Source organism: Drosophila subpulchrella, chromosome 3R (genome assembly GCF_014743375.2).
Source record: "Drosophila subpulchrella strain 33 F10 #4 breed RU33 chromosome 3R, RU_Dsub_v1.1 Primary Assembly, whole genome shotgun sequence".
Classification (NCBI taxonomy): Eukaryota; Metazoa; Arthropoda; class Insecta; order Diptera; family Drosophilidae; genus Drosophila; species Drosophila subpulchrella.
The window spans coordinates 12,405,268-12,419,945 of NC_050609.1; the positions used below are offsets into that span (position 1 = coordinate 12,405,268).

Below are 14,678 nucleotides of genomic sequence, written 5' to 3' on the forward strand. Positions count from 1 at the left end.
TAACCCATTAAAAGATCAATACACGCATAGTGCGAAATGGCAGGCGAAAGCGGAGATGGAGAAGGAATTCAGATCGGAAACGGGGAATAGAATTGGTGGAAGTAGGAGAAGCACACAAAAAAGGTAATGGAATGATAAAAAATAAGGAGGAAGCGAAGAACGGCAATGTTGTTTTTGCAAATCCCCACCAACACCATTGCACTCGCCCACACACACACACACGCGGGAATTATTCAAAAAAATGCCGGCAACCGCTGGAAATTCACTTACTTGCTGCTGGCCTGATTATCGGTGCAATCGAAGTTGGAGATCATCTTGCTGTTTTAGCCGCTAATTAACGCTGGGTAACAATCAAGTGGAAAACTGGCACACACGCAATGAAACACACAAAATGCAGTGGATGGAAATGCACGGAATAAGAGCAGATGCCGCGGCACGTTCGTACAGTTCGAAAAGCGAGTTAAATTTAAATGTGGTAGCTCGGTATTGTGGGTAAAATTCATAAAAGCCGGGGTGGTGGACCTTTTCGAAAACGACACGACTTCTCGGTAACAGCAGGGGTGTTTTCCTTAACCCTCGATGGTAACACTGGTTCTGTCAACTAACAGAGGAAACCCCGCTGGGCCCGCTGTAAACGTAAGTAAACGTAAGTGTCAGTAGAAGAAAGAGACAAAATGGGAGAGAGCGGAGAGCGGTTAAGTCGTTGTCTTTTAACAGAAATGTTAAGTTCATTGGTTAAGTTAACATTACGTGAAAAGCGAGTTAATAAAATTTGGGTGGAAACATCATGTTTGTGGGCCCATTACACCCTATTCACATAGAGGGGGTTTTCGCCCTCAGCGACACAATTCCGAAACAAATCGCTTCAAATCGATTTTCAATTTTAAGCGGCTGTGTGCACATGTATAAGCCGGGTCTTAAACCAACGGTATAGATTGCTTAATGGTTTAAAGGTGGGTGTCCCCGCTATAAACAAAGTGTAATCGAAGAATATCAATAAATAATCGTTTTTCTCACATCACTATCCTAATTTTTGTTTACATTCCACCCAGGTGGCTGAATTTTTGAATGAATTTTTAAAGAAATTATCAGGATCGTCTGATCCTGTCCTGAATGTGCTGAATTTTATTAGGAAAACCTTGATTTCCACCTCCTCGTTGTCCATTGCTGGCCAGGATGAACGCGTCCAGCTTGCCAGTGGTGCTGATGAAGTGCAGGATCTGTCTGGCAGATTCCGAGGAAGACACAATGAGTTACCTGTTCGAACATCCTGCCGAAGGTGAGGATTCCCTGAACGAGAAAGTTGAGTTTTGCTGCGGTATCAAGGTGAGTTTCGAGGAGGAGTTGTATCAGTACCACTTATTAGTGCCCTTTATCCCCCAGGTCCGCCAATCCTCCATGATGCCCGAAAAGGCCTGTGGCACCTGTAGCGAGTTCGTGCAAATGTGGTTTAACTTTCGCCAGATGTGCCTGAATTCGCAGGTCTACTGGGAAACGAATTGTCCGGACTTGGAGAGACCGGAGGCTCTGGCCCACGCCAGCGATGGCGAATACATGGAGTACCTTTACGAAAAACTGCAACTGAATTTGCGCTCTGAAACACACAACACAGAGGAGATCGTCCAAACGGTGGAGCAGGAAGAGCAGCTGGAGGATGAGCCCCAGGATCTCCTCGACGGGATTATCATCAACGAACCGATCGAGGAGGAAAATGAGCCCGTAAAGGAGACCTCGGAACAAATGTTGATTTCCCACCTCGACGCCTATGTTAATGATCCGGAAATGGAGGAAATCGCTGAAGATAACGGTGAGCTCGTCGATGACTCGAGCCTTCTGAATGACGAGTTCTATGAGATCGACTACGAGCAGGAGGAACTACACCAAGGAGACTATCTTTCGCTCACTCCCTCGCCTGATCCAAGCTCCGAGTCGACCCAACGCAAGCGAGGAAGGCCTCCCAAGCTGGTCAATCGCAGGTTAGGAAGGCCCCGAAAGCCGGACCACGAACTGAAAAGCAAGCGCAGGGAGGTCAAACCCAAGCAAAAGGCGAAAATGTCTGGGAGCAAGGAAGAGGACCAGTTTATGTGCAATTTGTGCGGCAATGTGTATAACAAGAAATCAGCTTTTACGGCCCACATGGTGACACATTCGGAGTATAAACCACACCAGTGCGAGTGAGTAAATGGTGGAGTGCTTTAATCTTTAAAAGTGAAAATATTCAATTGCATTGCAGAATCTGCGCCAAATCCTTTCGACAAATGGGCGAGCTGCGGGCCCACATTCGTCGCCACACAGGCGAGCGTCCTTACAAGTGTATGTACTGCGAGCGCCACTTCTACGATCGGAGCGAACGGGTCCGCCACGAGCGGGTGCACACCAATACGCGTCCTTACGCCTGCCAGGAGTGCGGCAAGACCTTCACGCACACTGCCATCCTCAAAAACCACATACTAGTGCACTCCGGCGAGAGGAATTACAAGTAGGTCATACAACTATCAAGAGATTTTAAATTCTAATATTCTCCGCGTTTCAGCTGCGACGTATGCTCCAAGTCATTTACCCTGCTGCACCAGCTGAAGGCCCACCTGCAGACGCTCACACATCGCACCAAAATGGAGCAAGCCGTCTCCAGAGCCGCGAACTACATGCAAAGCTAATGAGCCACAATAGATTTCCCAGTAGGTTAGAGAAAATCACAAAGAAAACACACGTTTGTCATAAACTATTATCTGTATTTATAAGCTATTCCATCAGTTCGCTATATTCCATAGCCAACGTCACGCCCATGAGGTGCGCATGCGTCTTCTCGTGCGCCGAGAGCTGGTGCTTCAGGCGGAAGTCCTTGTCGCAGATGAGGCACTTGTGGGGCTTATCTGAAGAGTGGAGGAGGTAGTGGGCCTTACGGGAGGTGGACAGCGAAAAGGTCTTTCCGCAAATGTTGCAAGCGTAGGGTTTCTCATTCGTGTGCATACTGCAAGAAAGATATTGAAAATTATAACATATTGAAAGCGAAAAAGAATAGTAGCACAATCAAATTTTAAATAAATCGTATTAAAAGGGTCTACAATTGAGGAATATCATACCGTTCGTGCTTGCGATGAGTGCTGGAGTCAGCGAATCGCCGCGGGCAGTGGTTACATTTGTAGGGTTTCTCGCCCGTGTGGGTTCGCATGTGTGTTTTTAGATTGCAGGCGGCTCTGAAGGACTTTTGGCAAACCCTATATAAAAAGTATTGTTGGATGATCCTTAGTTGTTATTGATCAAATATACTTATACTCACTCGCACTCGTGTTCTTTTTCTCTGCGATGCAATTGCATGTGTACATTAAGTTGAGATATTCGAGCATATGTGTTGCTACAGATCCTGCATCTGTACTTGTCCGGCACGCAGGCCACGCCCAGATCTACCTCGTATTCGAGGGCTGCCTCCGACTTTTGGGACTCCTCACTGGTTTCCTGTAGGCTGTCTACAACCAAGGTGCCTTCCTGCGATGATGTTTCCAAATCATTGTTGTCGTTTTCCTCTTTGTCAAAATCGCCCATGGTGTAGTTGCCCTGGACAGGGTTTCCTTCGTTTTCCGCATTGACATTTAGAACATACACAAAATCACCTGGCTCCTCTTGGGATAAAGATTTCTTAATGGGTACAAAATCCACAGGTTCGTCTTTGGTTTTCTTTTCCTGGGATTTTTCCGGGCTCCCTTCAGTCTTTAGGATTATTGGCTTCTCTTCTATCATTCTCCCGGAAATGTTCTGTTTCCGGGAACGCTTTTTCTGGTCGGCTGACGTATCCTTGTCCTCCAGGGTCTGAAAAGACGCTGCTGAGGACATTGTTTGGCGGACGAGGGTCCTCAGGTGCTCGTCGGATCGTTTGCACTCGCGGAGGAAGCGATCCACCTCCTCCAGCCTGTCCAAGCAATCCCAGCATATCTGATCCGGCAATCCATCCTTGGGTTCCACCTGGGAGAGGAGTATAAAATGATTAAATGGTCTAGAACGATAACTAAAATAGTGCACTCACTTCTAAGCCAGCATACGAGGACAACAGTTTCTGGGCATCAGATTCGAAGATGGACTGCAGCTCGGTTCCTTTCTTGCGGCAAGTGCGGCACATGCTCCACTTTATGCTGATTTCCATAGTTATTTCAGAAATTCCCCATTTGCGTCAAATACCGATTCAAATGGCAGATTCCAGAGCTGTGCAGGGTTGTCACTTGACACGCGATAGTGGTGGTCTGTGCGATAGGTGTCAACTATCGGTCATAAATAAATATATCGATTTTTAAAACTTTTAGTTTATTTGAAAAAAATGTTAAACTTTAAAAATAAAGATCATATTTTTTCTTATTTTTTAATTTACTTATTTATTTTTCAAATATTTGTATACCCACATGACATAAAAAATTAAAAAAACAATAAGTGTTAATAAATTTATTCCCACCAATCGATGTGCCGATAGGAAGGCCGATAGTCACTCATCGTTTTTGCGCATCTGACAACCCTGGTAAAAGTTCCAAGACAAGACGCTGTCCTGTTATTTTCTGAATTGCAACCATACGGACGGCGAGGACGAGCAAAATCATGCCCGAGTACATGCTGTGCAGGATCTGCTTGACGGAGGACATCAACTCGGAGGCGATGGCGCCCCTGTTCGACGACGAGGACGCCCAGTGCCGAGAGTTGGTGCGCAAGATCGAGGAAGTGGGTAGCATTAAGGTACATGTGGATGTGGAGGCACCTGCCACCCGAACTCCGCGGCTAATCCCGCTCTGATTTTTCCAGTTGGTGCCGCTGCAGAACATCCCGAGCATGCTGTGCTACAACTGCGTGGAGCGGCTGACCAGTGCCCACAAGTTCCGGGAGCTGTGCCAGGAGAGCGAGCGAACGTTTGCCACCAATGTGGTCAAGGTATGTGAACAAGCCATACACCCCTATCCAATTAAAGGTGTTTATGTTTATTCCCCTCGCCAGGCCGAGATGAAGTCAGAGCCCACCGACGAGGTGGCACACATAGTGGCGGACCACATCGAGTACATTTACGAGTCGGCCAACGACTTCATCGACGGTGTGGAGGAGGACATCGAGATGGAGAACATGATGGAGGAGCGCCTGGAGGACGCCGCTGCAGATACGTCCGAGTCCTTCGAGATTAACACCGTGGTGGACGACCTGGAGGACAACGATCTGCTGGTGCCCAATAGCACCGATAGCGACTACCAGCCCAGCGAGCGCTGCCGCAAGCCCAAGGTGCGCAAGACGCGTTTGGGCAAACGCGGACGTGGACGACCCCGCGGCTCTGGCTCGGGACATCGACGTAGCCTTAGTGGAGATCGTCCTGCTATGCAATCCAGCTGCAAGTCCTCGCCCGAGGAGTCCTCGACGAACATCATGTGCGAGATTTGCGGCAATATCTACTCCAAGCGGGCGGCCCTTAACATCCATATGCGCCGTCACTTGGCCGACAAGCCATTCGAATGCGAGTGAGTATCCAGAAAAGGTTACTGAATGTAATATAAGAACTAAGCAAATGTTAATCCCCTACAGAATCTGCGGCAAAACCTTTGCGGGTCCATCCGAGCTGAATCGTCATATCAGAGTGCACACGGGCGAGAAACCCTTCACGTGTAAATTCTGCAACCGCTCGTTCGCGGACCGCAGCTCCAACATTCGTCATGAAAGGTGAGGGCTTCTATTCCTCGAAAGGTGTCTATTAACAACAATGGTTCCTCTTTCAGAACCCACACGAACGAGCGACCCTTCACTTGTTCCACCTGCGGCAAGGCATTTTCCTACTCCAATGTGCTAAAGAACCACATGCTCACCCACACGGGCGAGAAACCTTTCCTGTACGATTTATCGTGATCATTCCACTAGCCTAGATTATATTAATTTGTATTTAATCCAATTTTTCAGTTGCCGCCCCTGCAACAAGACCTTCTCCCGCAAGCATCAGCTGGAGCAGCACATCGGCACGATGACCCACCAACAGACCGTTAGGAACCACCAGAATAACGAACCGATGCGGCACTCAGAGATCTACTAGTCTTAAAATTTGCAATTAATGCTTGCATAGATAAATGTATTTTTAAATATAAATAGAGATTCTATAATAAAGAGAGTACAAATGGTCCGAGCCGGATGTGAAAAAATATAATTCTTTGGCACTTCGATCGAGAAAAAAAACACTTTACAAGCACATTTATATTTTTATTAAAATTTGTAATTACACACATCAATAGTTAATACTTGTGTTATCTTTAAAAGATTATCTTGTATTCCAAATGCGTAGTCTGTAAATTATAATGAGACTGTCAAAGCTGGAGCTTGGCCAAAAGTAGTCTTTTACGACGTTCAATAGTAACATCAATAAATTCCATTCAAAGATGAATTAAGGACGACACTGGATTACGTATATAGTTAAATGTTTCTGTGTTTTAATTGATGACTCAATTCTGACATTGTGTGCAAGGCGGGCTGGATTCGGTTGTAGTATATTCTTATGGAAGCTAGAATTTGACAAAAAATCGACTGTTTTCAACATCAATAAATGCCATTTAACAATGGATTAGGAATGGCACTGGATTAAGTATACTTGTGATTAACACGAATATAGTTGTCTTGGAAGGACACAGAATAGTGTTATAATGTTAGGTTTTAGAACTCAAATAACTTCTTACCAATAGATAGTATATTGAAAGGACCCATAATAATGTTATAATGTTAACTTTTAGAACTCAAATAGTTTCTTACCAATAGATAATATCAAAAAAGAACTATAATGTAATGACTAGGTAGGTGACTAAATTTTAAAGAGGCCAGCTTCCTGAGCTGCTTCCGCCTCCTCGGCTTTTTCCTTATGAATACTGGTAGACAGGTGGGTCCTCAGATGTGAGATCCGCTGGAAGTGCTTCTGGCAAACGTAGCAGCTGGAAAATCGAAAGGTGTGGAAATACAATGTAAAATGTGCGTAGACTTGGCTCAAATCGAAATGCCCACTAGTGCTTCCGTACGGCGATGTGGGTCATCTTGTGCTGGCTGAGACATCCGGCACTCACGAAGCTCTTCTCGCAGATGTCGCACTTGAAGCGGCGCTCGTTCCGGTGGCGGCGATGGTGCTCCTGACGGGAGCTGGTGTCGGAGAACCGACGTGGACAGTAGATGCACACGTAGGGCTGCTCGCCAGTGTGGATACGGCTATGGCGCGTTAGTTCCTTCCGAGTGGCAAAGCTTTTTCCACACTCCCTATAGAAAGAATAATAACTTAACTGGCTGGTATACATATATAAAGGATCCACTATTGTACTCTACCCAAAATCGCAATGGAAATCCTTGATGCCCGTGTGCCTGAGCTTGTGCTCCAGAAAGTTCGTCCTGTTGTTGATGGATTTGCCGCAATCATCGCAGACAAATGGACCAGTATTACCAATTGGTTTCTTGGAGCTTATTTCAGCTTTGACTGGTACTGCACGAGGCTTTGGAAGATTTGTAACTTCCGGAGTCAAAATGGCTTCGTCCAGTTCAAGCTCAATCAGCTCATCATCAATATCTTCATGGGAAATCGCTTCCTTTGGGAAATCCTTGCCGGTAGACTCAGCCCTCTCCTGGTTCTGTTTCTCGGAAATGATGCAGCGCTGGCGGAACTTAATGGCTGCCTGCAGATCGCCCAAGCAAACCATGCACATGTTGTTGGATAGTTCTTTCTTGCAACTTAGCTGGAAATTATAAATAGCAAAATATGCAAGGGCGTTGATTAATAAATATATTTTAGCCATTACCTCGACTCCAGTAATGGAGAAAATTTGACGGATCAGATGACCATTTCCCGGGTCAAAAAGATTTATTGGAGCATCAACTCCAGAGCAAATGCGGCAACTTAAAATACGCATATCTTGGTTTTTCGCGAATTTCAAAAAATTGTCTTTTGTTTACTTCGTTGCCAATCCTTACAGGGTGCCCAGTGCGAATCACTGTATTGCCGGAAACACGAGCGTTGGCTAAAGCTTTTGTGAGGGGATCAAACTCTTGTTATACATTTTTTTTTAAACATTTATTAAATTTATTTATAATCATAAAAGCAAAATTATTTCTATCTATATTTAAATCCTTTTTGAGTTTTGCTCTTGCACTTTTTAAACCCCCTTACTACAGCCATGTGCCCGCCACAGTTATCGCTATCGGCGATAACGAAACAGCTGCTCTGCATATATATGTAGCTGACGCGTTTGTGTTTGCAATTTGTTTATATTTGGATTAACTCGAACAAAACTTAAATTTTCTGGATTTTCAATAAAGATAATGACGCGCCAGTGCCGGACCTGCGGAAGCGTCATCTATAACGCAAAGGCCAAGAATCTCTTTCATATCGAAAACGCCGAGATGCTGCAAAATCTTTGTCTTATATCTGGCGCCATGGTAAAAACCATGTTCAAACTTGTTTTCTTTTCAAGGTCTGTCAAATATCACTTAATTACAGCTCCACAATGATCCGAAACTGCCCAGCTGCATATGCGCCTGCTGTATGCTCGACCTGAACCAGGCGATTGTGTTCCGAGAACGCTGCATCCAAACACAGGAGAATCTCCTTCAGCAATTGGCAAATCGGGAACAGGAAGTCCAAGATCCCGCTGCAGACTGTGAGGATGAGAAGGATGAAGACGCTAAGAATGAAGTTGATGTGGGCAAGTTGGTATTGCCTTTGCCGCCCGATGAGTTGGACGATCCGTTCGAGGAAGTCGAGGAATATGAATACTTTGAAGAATTTCCAGATCTTGATGGGCTTGAGGAGGTGAACGACGTCGAGGTGGGCGAAGAGGTGGCCCATGATGCCGAATCGCTGGTCTCAAGCGTGCAGAAGGAGTTCGAGAGCATTTACAATGACGAAAGTACGGAAGACAACAAGGAGTTCCCCGAGGATGCAAGCAACTACGATGAGATTGAGGATGAAAGTGACGGATTCTCGCAAGATTCATCACATACCGAGTCAAAGCGCGGGCGAGGTCGCCCCAGAGCAAGTACTGTCACCACGGAGACGACGTCCGCGAAACCCAAGCGGAAGAAACAGTACGTGACATGGAAGAACTTGACCGCGGACCAGATGATCGAGCGGAAGCGACAGCAGCGAAAACGCGACTGCGTTTGCGAACAGTGCGGCCGCCACTTCACCGACCAGAGCAACTTCAAGCTGCACATGCTTCGGCACACAGGCATGAAGAACTTCGCCTGCCGGGAGTGTGGGAAGCGGTTCTACACCGATCACCTCATGTCACTGCACCAGAGGATTGTCCACCAGGGCGAACGGCCCTACGCCTGCCGGCTCTGCAATAAGACCTTTCACAACAGCACCACTCGCGTCATCCACGAAAGGTTAGTGAAATTATCCTGCCTGTAATAGTACCTGCCAAAGCTGTTATAATAAAATATACCTTTCCAGAGTTCACACCAATGCCAAACCATACAACTGTCATCATTGTGACAAGAGCTTTAGCTCGGCCTCCGGACGCAAGCGACACGAACTGATTCACACAGGTGTGCGGGCCTTTTCGTAGGTATTCTACGCATGTTTTGGCGCTCTGGAAGTTAACACATTTCGATTTGCAGCTGTACTATCTGCGAACAAACTTTCCAGCGTAACACTCACCTAAAGGCCCATCTGCAGTCCAAGTTCCACATTGTAAAGGCGAGAGGCAATGGCGAGGAAGAGGCACTAGAATGAACGACTGTTCCGCCTGAAAAGTGTAGTAAATATAAGTTCTTGCAAAAAATTTCGAAATTCTTTTATTTTGGGAATTGAATTACGATAACTACCGCGCTCTCCTATCAAAATATCGATAGACGTTCCGATAAGTTTATGAAGTGGCAACGCTAACCGGTTTATATATCCTTGGACGAAAAGGTTATTGATGAATTGTTTGTGACTTTCTAGATGATTTAATAATTATTTAAAAGAAGGTAAGTGAAAAGCCGAAAGGGATTCAAATATATAGATCTTTTTAAAATAAATAATCTTGTAACGGATGTGTGCATTTCACTTTCCAGTTGCCAGACTGTGGTATCTTTTGGCGCTTCAGCGACGGTCACACCGCTGAAATTTCGTTTTTTTGTCGACAATTTGACATTTAATTTCTCTTAAGACCTCATTAAACGAAATAACGTGGGTGTCGGCCAAAATTAAAGGATTCCAGACGACAGTTGAAGGAAGCTAATTCCGCCCCCAAAGAAAGTTCCCCTTCGCCCGATTGCACTGTGCGAAAAACCGGTTGTTGACCTTCGGCAGCATGGAGCGTCGTCGCTTTAACTTGAGCAGCATGTCTCCCATGGCGGATTCCACGCGGATCGACGCGTCGCTGATGTGAGTAACCACCTGTCTGGTTGAAATTCCATTCGTATGCTAATCATATGTGCTTTCCTTTGTCCAGAAGCAATCGCCCGTCCGCCGCCAGTTTCTTGAGGGGTCTGAGCCCCAAGGGCGGAAACCCCACGCTCAATGGCACCCGCACACCGGAAAGGTCCTTGATGAACCACACGGCCACCTCGCCCAGCAGCATATCGCGACAGAAACTGAACCTCAGCCAGATAGATCCCAGGTAAGAGAATTACACCATGTGGTGAAAGTTCAACATTTCGGGTAAGGGGGTTTGAGGATGCATAATAGCTTATCAAGTTTATCCGACTAATAAGATCTCTCCCATCTTACAGAACCTTCGCCGATGTCCATAGTAGCGGACTGGCCTCCCGCATTGTTTCCTACCACGAGAGCAGCCTTGGAGGACGTAGTGGTCTGCAGCGCAGCATGTCCGCCAGCAATCTGTACAACCCATTGACGCAGCCGCGCAGAGCGCCATCCTCCCCGATACCCTACAAGACCAGGGTGCCACCACTTTCGATGACCCAGATTGCACCACCGGAACGCAGCTTCTACTCTGGTAACACGCTGCCCAGCCTGCTGCGCTCCAATTCCCTGGCGGGAGTAGTGCAGAAGACTAGCGAGCAGGAGCAGTTGTCGCGGGAAAACCGACCCATCCTGCACCCACCGCATCCACAGCACGAGAGCGAACCCACTAGGAGCGTGCTGGAGGAGCTCAAGGAGATCTCCCGGAAGCGCATCAACACTGGTGTAAGTCAGCATCAATCCTCTCAAAGAGACAGCTGCTTAGGCTTCGCTTGTTTTCAGGATGCCCAGCCGCCGCATGACTTTACGAAAAGAAGTTGCCAGCGGGGTGTGGACTTTGTGGACCATCACCGCCACCAACAGCAGCTGCATCAGTTGCAGCAGCAGCAAAGTCAGTCCTTCAAAAGGCAGCGTGAGCTGACCGTATCGGTTCCGCTCAGGCATCATTCAACATCTCTGGCGGCAGCTCCGCCATCTGCATTGCAGCATTTGCACTCCAATGGCAGCATCTCGCCAACACAGTCACCGGAGCAGCTGGCCAAACGGCCCAACTGCAGCTACAACAACGACATTGCCTCCTCGCTGAGCTCCAGTCGGCGTCATAGCAACAAGCGGAAGCTGTTCGACATGCGCGAGAGCTTCCAACGGAGTAAAAATGGGACACTAGGCAGTGGAAGCTCACCCGAGACCTCGCCTGGAGAAAATGTGGCCAAAATACAGCGAAAAGTGGATGCAGAATCTGTCAGCAAGGCGATGAGTATGCCCGTCCCAACTGTTTCGGCAGTTCCTGCCTCGCGGGCCATTTCGGCACCTCCTATCCAAAGAACAGAGCAGCGATCTGTGGAGGTTCCGCCTGCGACGGAAAAGCCCAAGCTTACCCTCTTCAACGCGCGACAGTCACATACGAAGGAGGAACCGCCACGGCAGGATCTAAACAGCCCGGATGTGGATGCCGGGGAATATGCCGGCATTCAGTTCGTGAAGCCGAAGCAGCAGAATTCCATGCTGGGTGTTAAGAATCCCAGCGTAGAGCGCACGCACAAGACCAAGCTGGCTATAATGCTGAGTGGTTTGAAGGGCGAACTGTACCATGGTGAGCCGGACGAGTTAGATACCCCAGTGCCAGCCCCAGCGCCAGCGCCTGCTACCCTTCCGACGCCCATCAAACCTATCATAGCGCCGCCTGTAACTACAACCACATCGACCGCGACTTCCACTGCCACCGTGTCAACTACAGCTCCCAGCAAGCCGGTTATATTAAGTAACCAGATTATCAAACCAGCGGAAACAACAACCACAAGTACCTCAAATGCAGTGCCCAAACTAGTGTTTGGTCAGCCTGCGGCACCCGCTTCGGCAGCAGGAGAGGCACCAAAAACCACCGACAAAGTCCCGGCGGCACCAGCAGAAATCCCAGCGAAGTTCGAACTTATAGCCAAACCCGTAACACCAGCAACATCAGCTCAACCATTAATCACCTTCGGCACACCGATATCCTCAGCTCCAGCCACACTGTCATTTGGAAATCCCTCCACTACCACAATAACTACGACTACTACCACCATTAGCACTAGTATGACTACCTCAAAGCCCATATTCTCATTCGGACAAGCGCCTGCCAATGGACCAACAGTAGGCGCTTCTACTGGGTTCAAACTGGACACCCCTGCGACAACAGCAGCAACCACAACTAACTCGGGAGCGCCAGTCACATCAACAACAACTTTTGGAATGACTATACCAAAAACGACCGCAACGGTCGCTCCCACAACAACTCCATCCACCAGTTTCGGCAAGCCAGTTCCAGCTATAGGAGGATCAGGACCCGCCACCAGCAATAGTCCTGCAACAGCAACAATATCACCATTTGGAGCAGGAGCACCCGCAGCCAAGCCAATATTTGCCTTTGGACAGTCGGGCAATGCAAGCTCAGGAACTCCGACTAGCAGCGACAATGGATCCGCTGCACCCAAACCAGCTGTATTTAGTTTTGACGGCAACCCCGCTCAAACATCTCGAATGGCGCCAACATCGCTGTTTGGCAGCCAACCGCAAGCCACAGAAAACTCCTTTGGAGGCGTTTTCAATCAGCCCGTGGCTACCAAACCGGAGCCAGCTAAGACGGGCATCTTTGGAAATCCGGAGAACAGCTTTGGAAACGCATTTAAGCCACCAGCAGATGTCGCAGCATCAACCGCCGCTGAGCTCCCCAAGCCGTTCGGATTTTCAGCCACTACAACCGTGGCTAGTGGAGCCCCAGCAGCCACGAATCTCTTTACCTTTGGAGGGTCAGCAGCAGCCACTTCAAAGCCCGCGGAACCAGCTCCAACTAGCACCCAGAACAATCTCTTTGGACAAAGTGCAGCCACAACCACCCCCTTTGGATTTGGAGGAGCAGCCGCTCCAGCCGCAGGAGCCATTGGAAATAAGGATAACAAATCAGTGTTTGCATTTGGAGGAGGAGGAGACAACAACTCAGCAGCCAAGCCCAGCGCGGTATTCAGCTTTGGAGGCACGGACAAGAGTGCTCCACCTGCCTTTGGCAGCGTAGCAACGTCGGTATCATCTGCAACAGCAACGCCTACAAACAACGCTTTTGGATTTGGCACAGCACCGAAGACTTCAACACCCATGTTTGGCAGTGGAGCAGCCCAACAAAACCCGGCTCCCGCTGTGGCGGCCACCAAGCCATTTGCCTTTGGTGGTGCCCAGCAACCACCAGCATCGTCAGCTTCAGGAGGATTTTCATTTGCCGCCGTTGCGGCCAAAAATACCACGGAAACCGCTGGAACAAATGTATTTGGCAGCCCCGCAAACGCCAGCAAACCAAGCTTTAACTTTGGAGGAAGCACTGTCAACCAAGCAGGAACAGCATCACCAGCTGGTGGCTTCTCTTTTGCCACACCCACCAAGAAGGAGGAGCCTGCGGGCAACAGCATGTTTGGAAGCCCCAACACGGGAATAGTGAAACCTAATTTCAGTTTTTCAAGCAACAATCCAACCACACAATCAGCGGCTCCTAGTCCAGCGCCCAGCTTTGGAGGATTCGGAGCTCAAGCAGCAGCAGCACCAGCTGCAACAAACAATCAGAACAAACCCTTCGCATTTGGAGGCAACAACACCTCAGCTGCTCCCAGCCCAGCGCAGCCCATGGGAGGTAACCTCTTTGCCAATGCAGTGGCAGCTACTCATAACCAACCGAAGCCGGGTGCATTCTCTTTCGGTGGAGCCAAGAGCAACGCCAGCACAACAGCCGGAAACGCACCCTTCTCGTTTGGAGGAGCAGCTGCCGGGGGCATCGCCTCACCGCCCAGCAATCAAAGCATGAATACCGCAAAGCCGTTCAGCTTTGGTGGTGGTGGCGGCAATCCGGCTCCCAATGTCTTTGCCAGTCCAGCCCCTTCGCCGGCGGCCAGCAATCCTGCCGGAGCCTTCGCCTTCGGTGGCGCTAGTCCGGCCCAGCAGGCGAACGCCGGCAACGTGTTCATCCCAGCGCCCAGCACGCCGGAGGGTCGACCCATCCGTAAAGCCACCCGGCGGCTGCAAAAATAGGTCCGCGTTAATGTCCCAATTTAATGTTCATAGATCATTATTGTTTTGCTAGTTAAATTATTGTTTTTTATACCAGTCAGTGAATGGATTTAATAAAGTCGTTGGCAATCCGGTTTGTAATATATATATGTACCCATCGATTCTGGTTCGGTTCTTGACAGACTTTTGATCGGATTGTCACTGAAGAATGTAGAGTTAAAAACGTATCATCTAAAAATATATAAGAAATATAAAAAAT

At 48.2% G+C, this 14,678-nt stretch overlaps 7 protein-coding genes across 13 annotated transcripts in view; 4 read left to right on the top strand and 3 right to left on the bottom strand.

Annotated features, from left to right (window-relative positions):
* The window catches only part of LOC119559053 (microtubule-associated protein Jupiter), a 33,327-nt gene extending 32,855 nt beyond the window's left edge, over positions 1 to 472 (bottom strand). For 2 of the 4 annotated variants that reach the window (XM_037872204.1, XM_037872201.1), the window contains exon 1: positions 271 to 469. In XM_037872204.1, the coding sequence (XP_037728132.1) occupies positions 271 to 314 (44 nt within the window). In that variant the 5' untranslated portion in view covers positions 315 to 469. Of the gene's footprint in view, positions 1 to 270 lie in introns of all 4 variants that reach the window. The other 2 variants (XM_037872192.1, XM_037872212.1) reach the window with 2 other exon arrangements.
* Positions 473 to 1,036: 564 nt separating this feature from the next.
* Positions 1,037 to 2,881, top strand: LOC119563160 (zinc finger protein 287). 2 transcript variants are annotated; one of them, XM_037876421.1, is made up of 5 exons: positions 1,037 to 1,326; positions 1,384 to 2,174; positions 2,234 to 2,479; positions 2,534 to 2,678; positions 2,743 to 2,881. In XM_037876421.1, the coding sequence occupies exons 1-4, from the start codon at positions 1,177 to 1,179 to the stop codon at positions 2,655 to 2,657; spliced, it is 1,311 nt and encodes a 436-aa protein (XP_037732349.1). In that variant the 5' UTR covers positions 1,037 to 1,176; the 3' UTR covers positions 2,658 to 2,678; positions 2,743 to 2,881. The 2 variants fall into 2 exon arrangements, with proteins under 2 accessions (XP_037732349.1, XP_037732348.1); XM_037876420.1 differs by lacking the exon at positions 2,743 to 2,881 and having other exon boundaries at positions 2,534 to 2,736.
* Positions 2,723 to 4,215, bottom strand: LOC119563162 (zinc finger protein 394). Its single transcript, XM_037876422.1, has 4 exons — positions 4,022 to 4,215; positions 3,281 to 3,960; positions 3,084 to 3,218; positions 2,723 to 2,971 (listed from the first exon to the last, which is right to left on the bottom strand). Exons 1-4 carry the CDS (start codon positions 4,136 to 4,138, stop codon positions 2,743 to 2,745), a joined length of 1,161 nt encoding a protein of 386 aa, XP_037732350.1. The 5' UTR covers positions 4,139 to 4,215; the 3' UTR covers positions 2,723 to 2,742.
* Positions 4,216 to 4,496: 281 nt separating this feature from the next.
* On the top strand, positions 4,497 to 6,149 carry LOC119563237 (zinc finger protein 26). The gene is made up of 6 exons (XM_037876543.1): positions 4,497 to 4,716; positions 4,783 to 4,908; positions 4,972 to 5,480; positions 5,545 to 5,679; positions 5,736 to 5,846; positions 5,914 to 6,149. The coding sequence occupies exons 1-6, from the start codon at positions 4,582 to 4,584 to the stop codon at positions 6,041 to 6,043; spliced, it is 1,146 nt and encodes a 381-aa protein (XP_037732471.1). The 5' UTR covers positions 4,497 to 4,581; the 3' UTR covers positions 6,044 to 6,149.
* Positions 6,150 to 6,210: 61 nt separating this feature from the next.
* On the bottom strand, positions 6,211 to 7,953 carry LOC119563238 (zinc finger protein 22). The gene is made up of 4 exons (XM_037876544.1): positions 7,776 to 7,953; positions 7,309 to 7,712; positions 6,997 to 7,242; positions 6,211 to 6,926 (listed from the first exon to the last, which is right to left on the bottom strand). Exons 1-4 carry the CDS (start codon positions 7,884 to 7,886, stop codon positions 6,800 to 6,802), a joined length of 888 nt encoding a protein of 295 aa, XP_037732472.1. The 5' UTR covers positions 7,887 to 7,953; the 3' UTR covers positions 6,211 to 6,799.
* Positions 7,954 to 8,203: 250 nt separating this feature from the next.
* LOC119554043 (transcription factor Ouib) lies at positions 8,204 to 9,736 on the top strand. 2 transcript variants are annotated; one of them, XM_037864776.1, is made up of 4 exons: positions 8,204 to 8,412; positions 8,474 to 9,363; positions 9,431 to 9,541; positions 9,598 to 9,736. In XM_037864776.1, the coding sequence occupies exons 1-4, from the start codon at positions 8,296 to 8,298 to the stop codon at positions 9,710 to 9,712; spliced, it is 1,233 nt and encodes a 410-aa protein (XP_037720704.1). In that variant the 5' UTR covers positions 8,204 to 8,295; the 3' UTR covers positions 9,713 to 9,736. The 2 variants fall into 2 exon arrangements, with proteins under 2 accessions (XP_037720704.1, XP_037720714.1); XM_037864786.1 differs by having other exon boundaries at positions 9,431 to 9,525; positions 9,598 to 9,730.
* A 319-nt stretch (positions 9,737 to 10,055) lies between these two features.
* LOC119563351 (nuclear pore complex protein DDB_G0274915) lies at positions 10,056 to 14,564 on the top strand. 2 transcript variants are annotated; one of them, XM_037876700.1, is made up of 4 exons: positions 10,056 to 10,348; positions 10,419 to 10,583; positions 10,696 to 11,113; positions 11,171 to 14,564. In XM_037876700.1, exons 1-4 carry the CDS (start codon positions 10,275 to 10,277, stop codon positions 14,438 to 14,440), a joined length of 3,927 nt encoding a protein of 1,308 aa, XP_037732628.1. In that variant the 5' UTR covers positions 10,056 to 10,274; the 3' UTR covers positions 14,441 to 14,564. The 2 variants fall into 2 exon arrangements, with proteins under 2 accessions (XP_037732628.1, XP_037732627.1); XM_037876699.1 differs by having other exon boundaries at positions 10,057 to 10,348; positions 10,416 to 10,583.
* The last annotated feature ends 114 nt before the right edge of the window (positions 14,565 to 14,678 follow it).

Coding starts and splice junctions, on each gene's coding strand:
- LOC119563237 (XM_037876543.1), top strand. CDS start 4,582: ATGCCCGAGTACATGCTGTGCAGGATCTGCTTGACGGAGGACATCAAC. Junction 4,909..4,971: donor TTGCCACCAATGTGGTCAAG/GTATGTGAACAA, acceptor TCCCCTCGCCAG/GCCGAGATGAAGTCAGAGCC. Junction 5,847..5,913: donor ACGGGCGAGAAACCTTTCCT/GTACGATTTATC, acceptor CCAATTTTTCAG/TTGCCGCCCCTGCAACAAGA.
- LOC119563160 (XM_037876421.1), top strand. CDS start 1,177: ATGAACGCGTCCAGCTTGCCAGTGGTGCTGATGAAGTGCAGGATCTGT. Junction 2,175..2,233: donor TATAAACCACACCAGTGCGA/GTGAGTAAATGG, acceptor ATTGCATTGCAG/AATCTGCGCCAAATCCTTTC. Junction 2,480..2,533: donor TCCGGCGAGAGGAATTACAA/GTAGGTCATACA, acceptor TCCGCGTTTCAG/CTGCGACGTATGCTCCAAGT.
- LOC119554043 (XM_037864776.1), top strand. CDS start 8,296: ATGACGCGCCAGTGCCGGACCTGCGGAAGCGTCATCTATAACGCAAAG. Junction 8,413..8,473: donor GTCTTATATCTGGCGCCATG/GTAAAAACCATG, acceptor ACTTAATTACAG/CTCCACAATGATCCGAAACT. Junction 9,542..9,597: donor ACAGGTGTGCGGGCCTTTTC/GTAGGTATTCTA, acceptor TTCGATTTGCAG/CTGTACTATCTGCGAACAAA.
- LOC119563162 (XM_037876422.1), bottom strand. CDS start 4,138: ATGGAAATCAGCATAAAGTGGAGCATGTGCCGCACTTGCCGCAAGAAA. Junction 3,961..4,021: donor CCTCGTATGCTGGCTTAGAA/GTGAGTGCACTA, acceptor CTCCTCTCCCAG/GTGGAACCCAAGGATGGATT. Junction 3,219..3,280: donor GAAAAAGAACACGAGTGCGA/GTGAGTATAAGT, acceptor CTTTTTATATAG/GGTTTGCCAAAAGTCCTTCA.
- LOC119563351 (XM_037876699.1), top strand. CDS start 10,275: ATGGAGCGTCGTCGCTTTAACTTGAGCAGCATGTCTCCCATGGCGGAT. Junction 10,584..10,695: donor CTCAGCCAGATAGATCCCAG/GTAAGAGAATTA, acceptor CCCATCTTACAG/AACCTTCGCCGATGTCCATA. Junction 11,114..11,170: donor GGAAGCGCATCAACACTGGT/GTAAGTCAGCAT, acceptor GCTTGTTTTCAG/GATGCCCAGCCGCCGCATGA.
- LOC119563238 (XM_037876544.1), bottom strand. CDS start 7,886: ATGCGTATTTTAAGTTGCCGCATTTGCTCTGGAGTTGATGCTCCAATA. Junction 7,713..7,775: donor TCTCCATTACTGGAGTCGAG/GTAATGGCTAAA, acceptor TATAATTTCCAG/CTAAGTTGCAAGAAAGAACT. Junction 6,927..6,996: donor ATCGCCGTACGGAAGCACTA/GTGGGCATTTCG, acceptor TCGATTTTCCAG/CTGCTACGTTTGCCAGAAGC.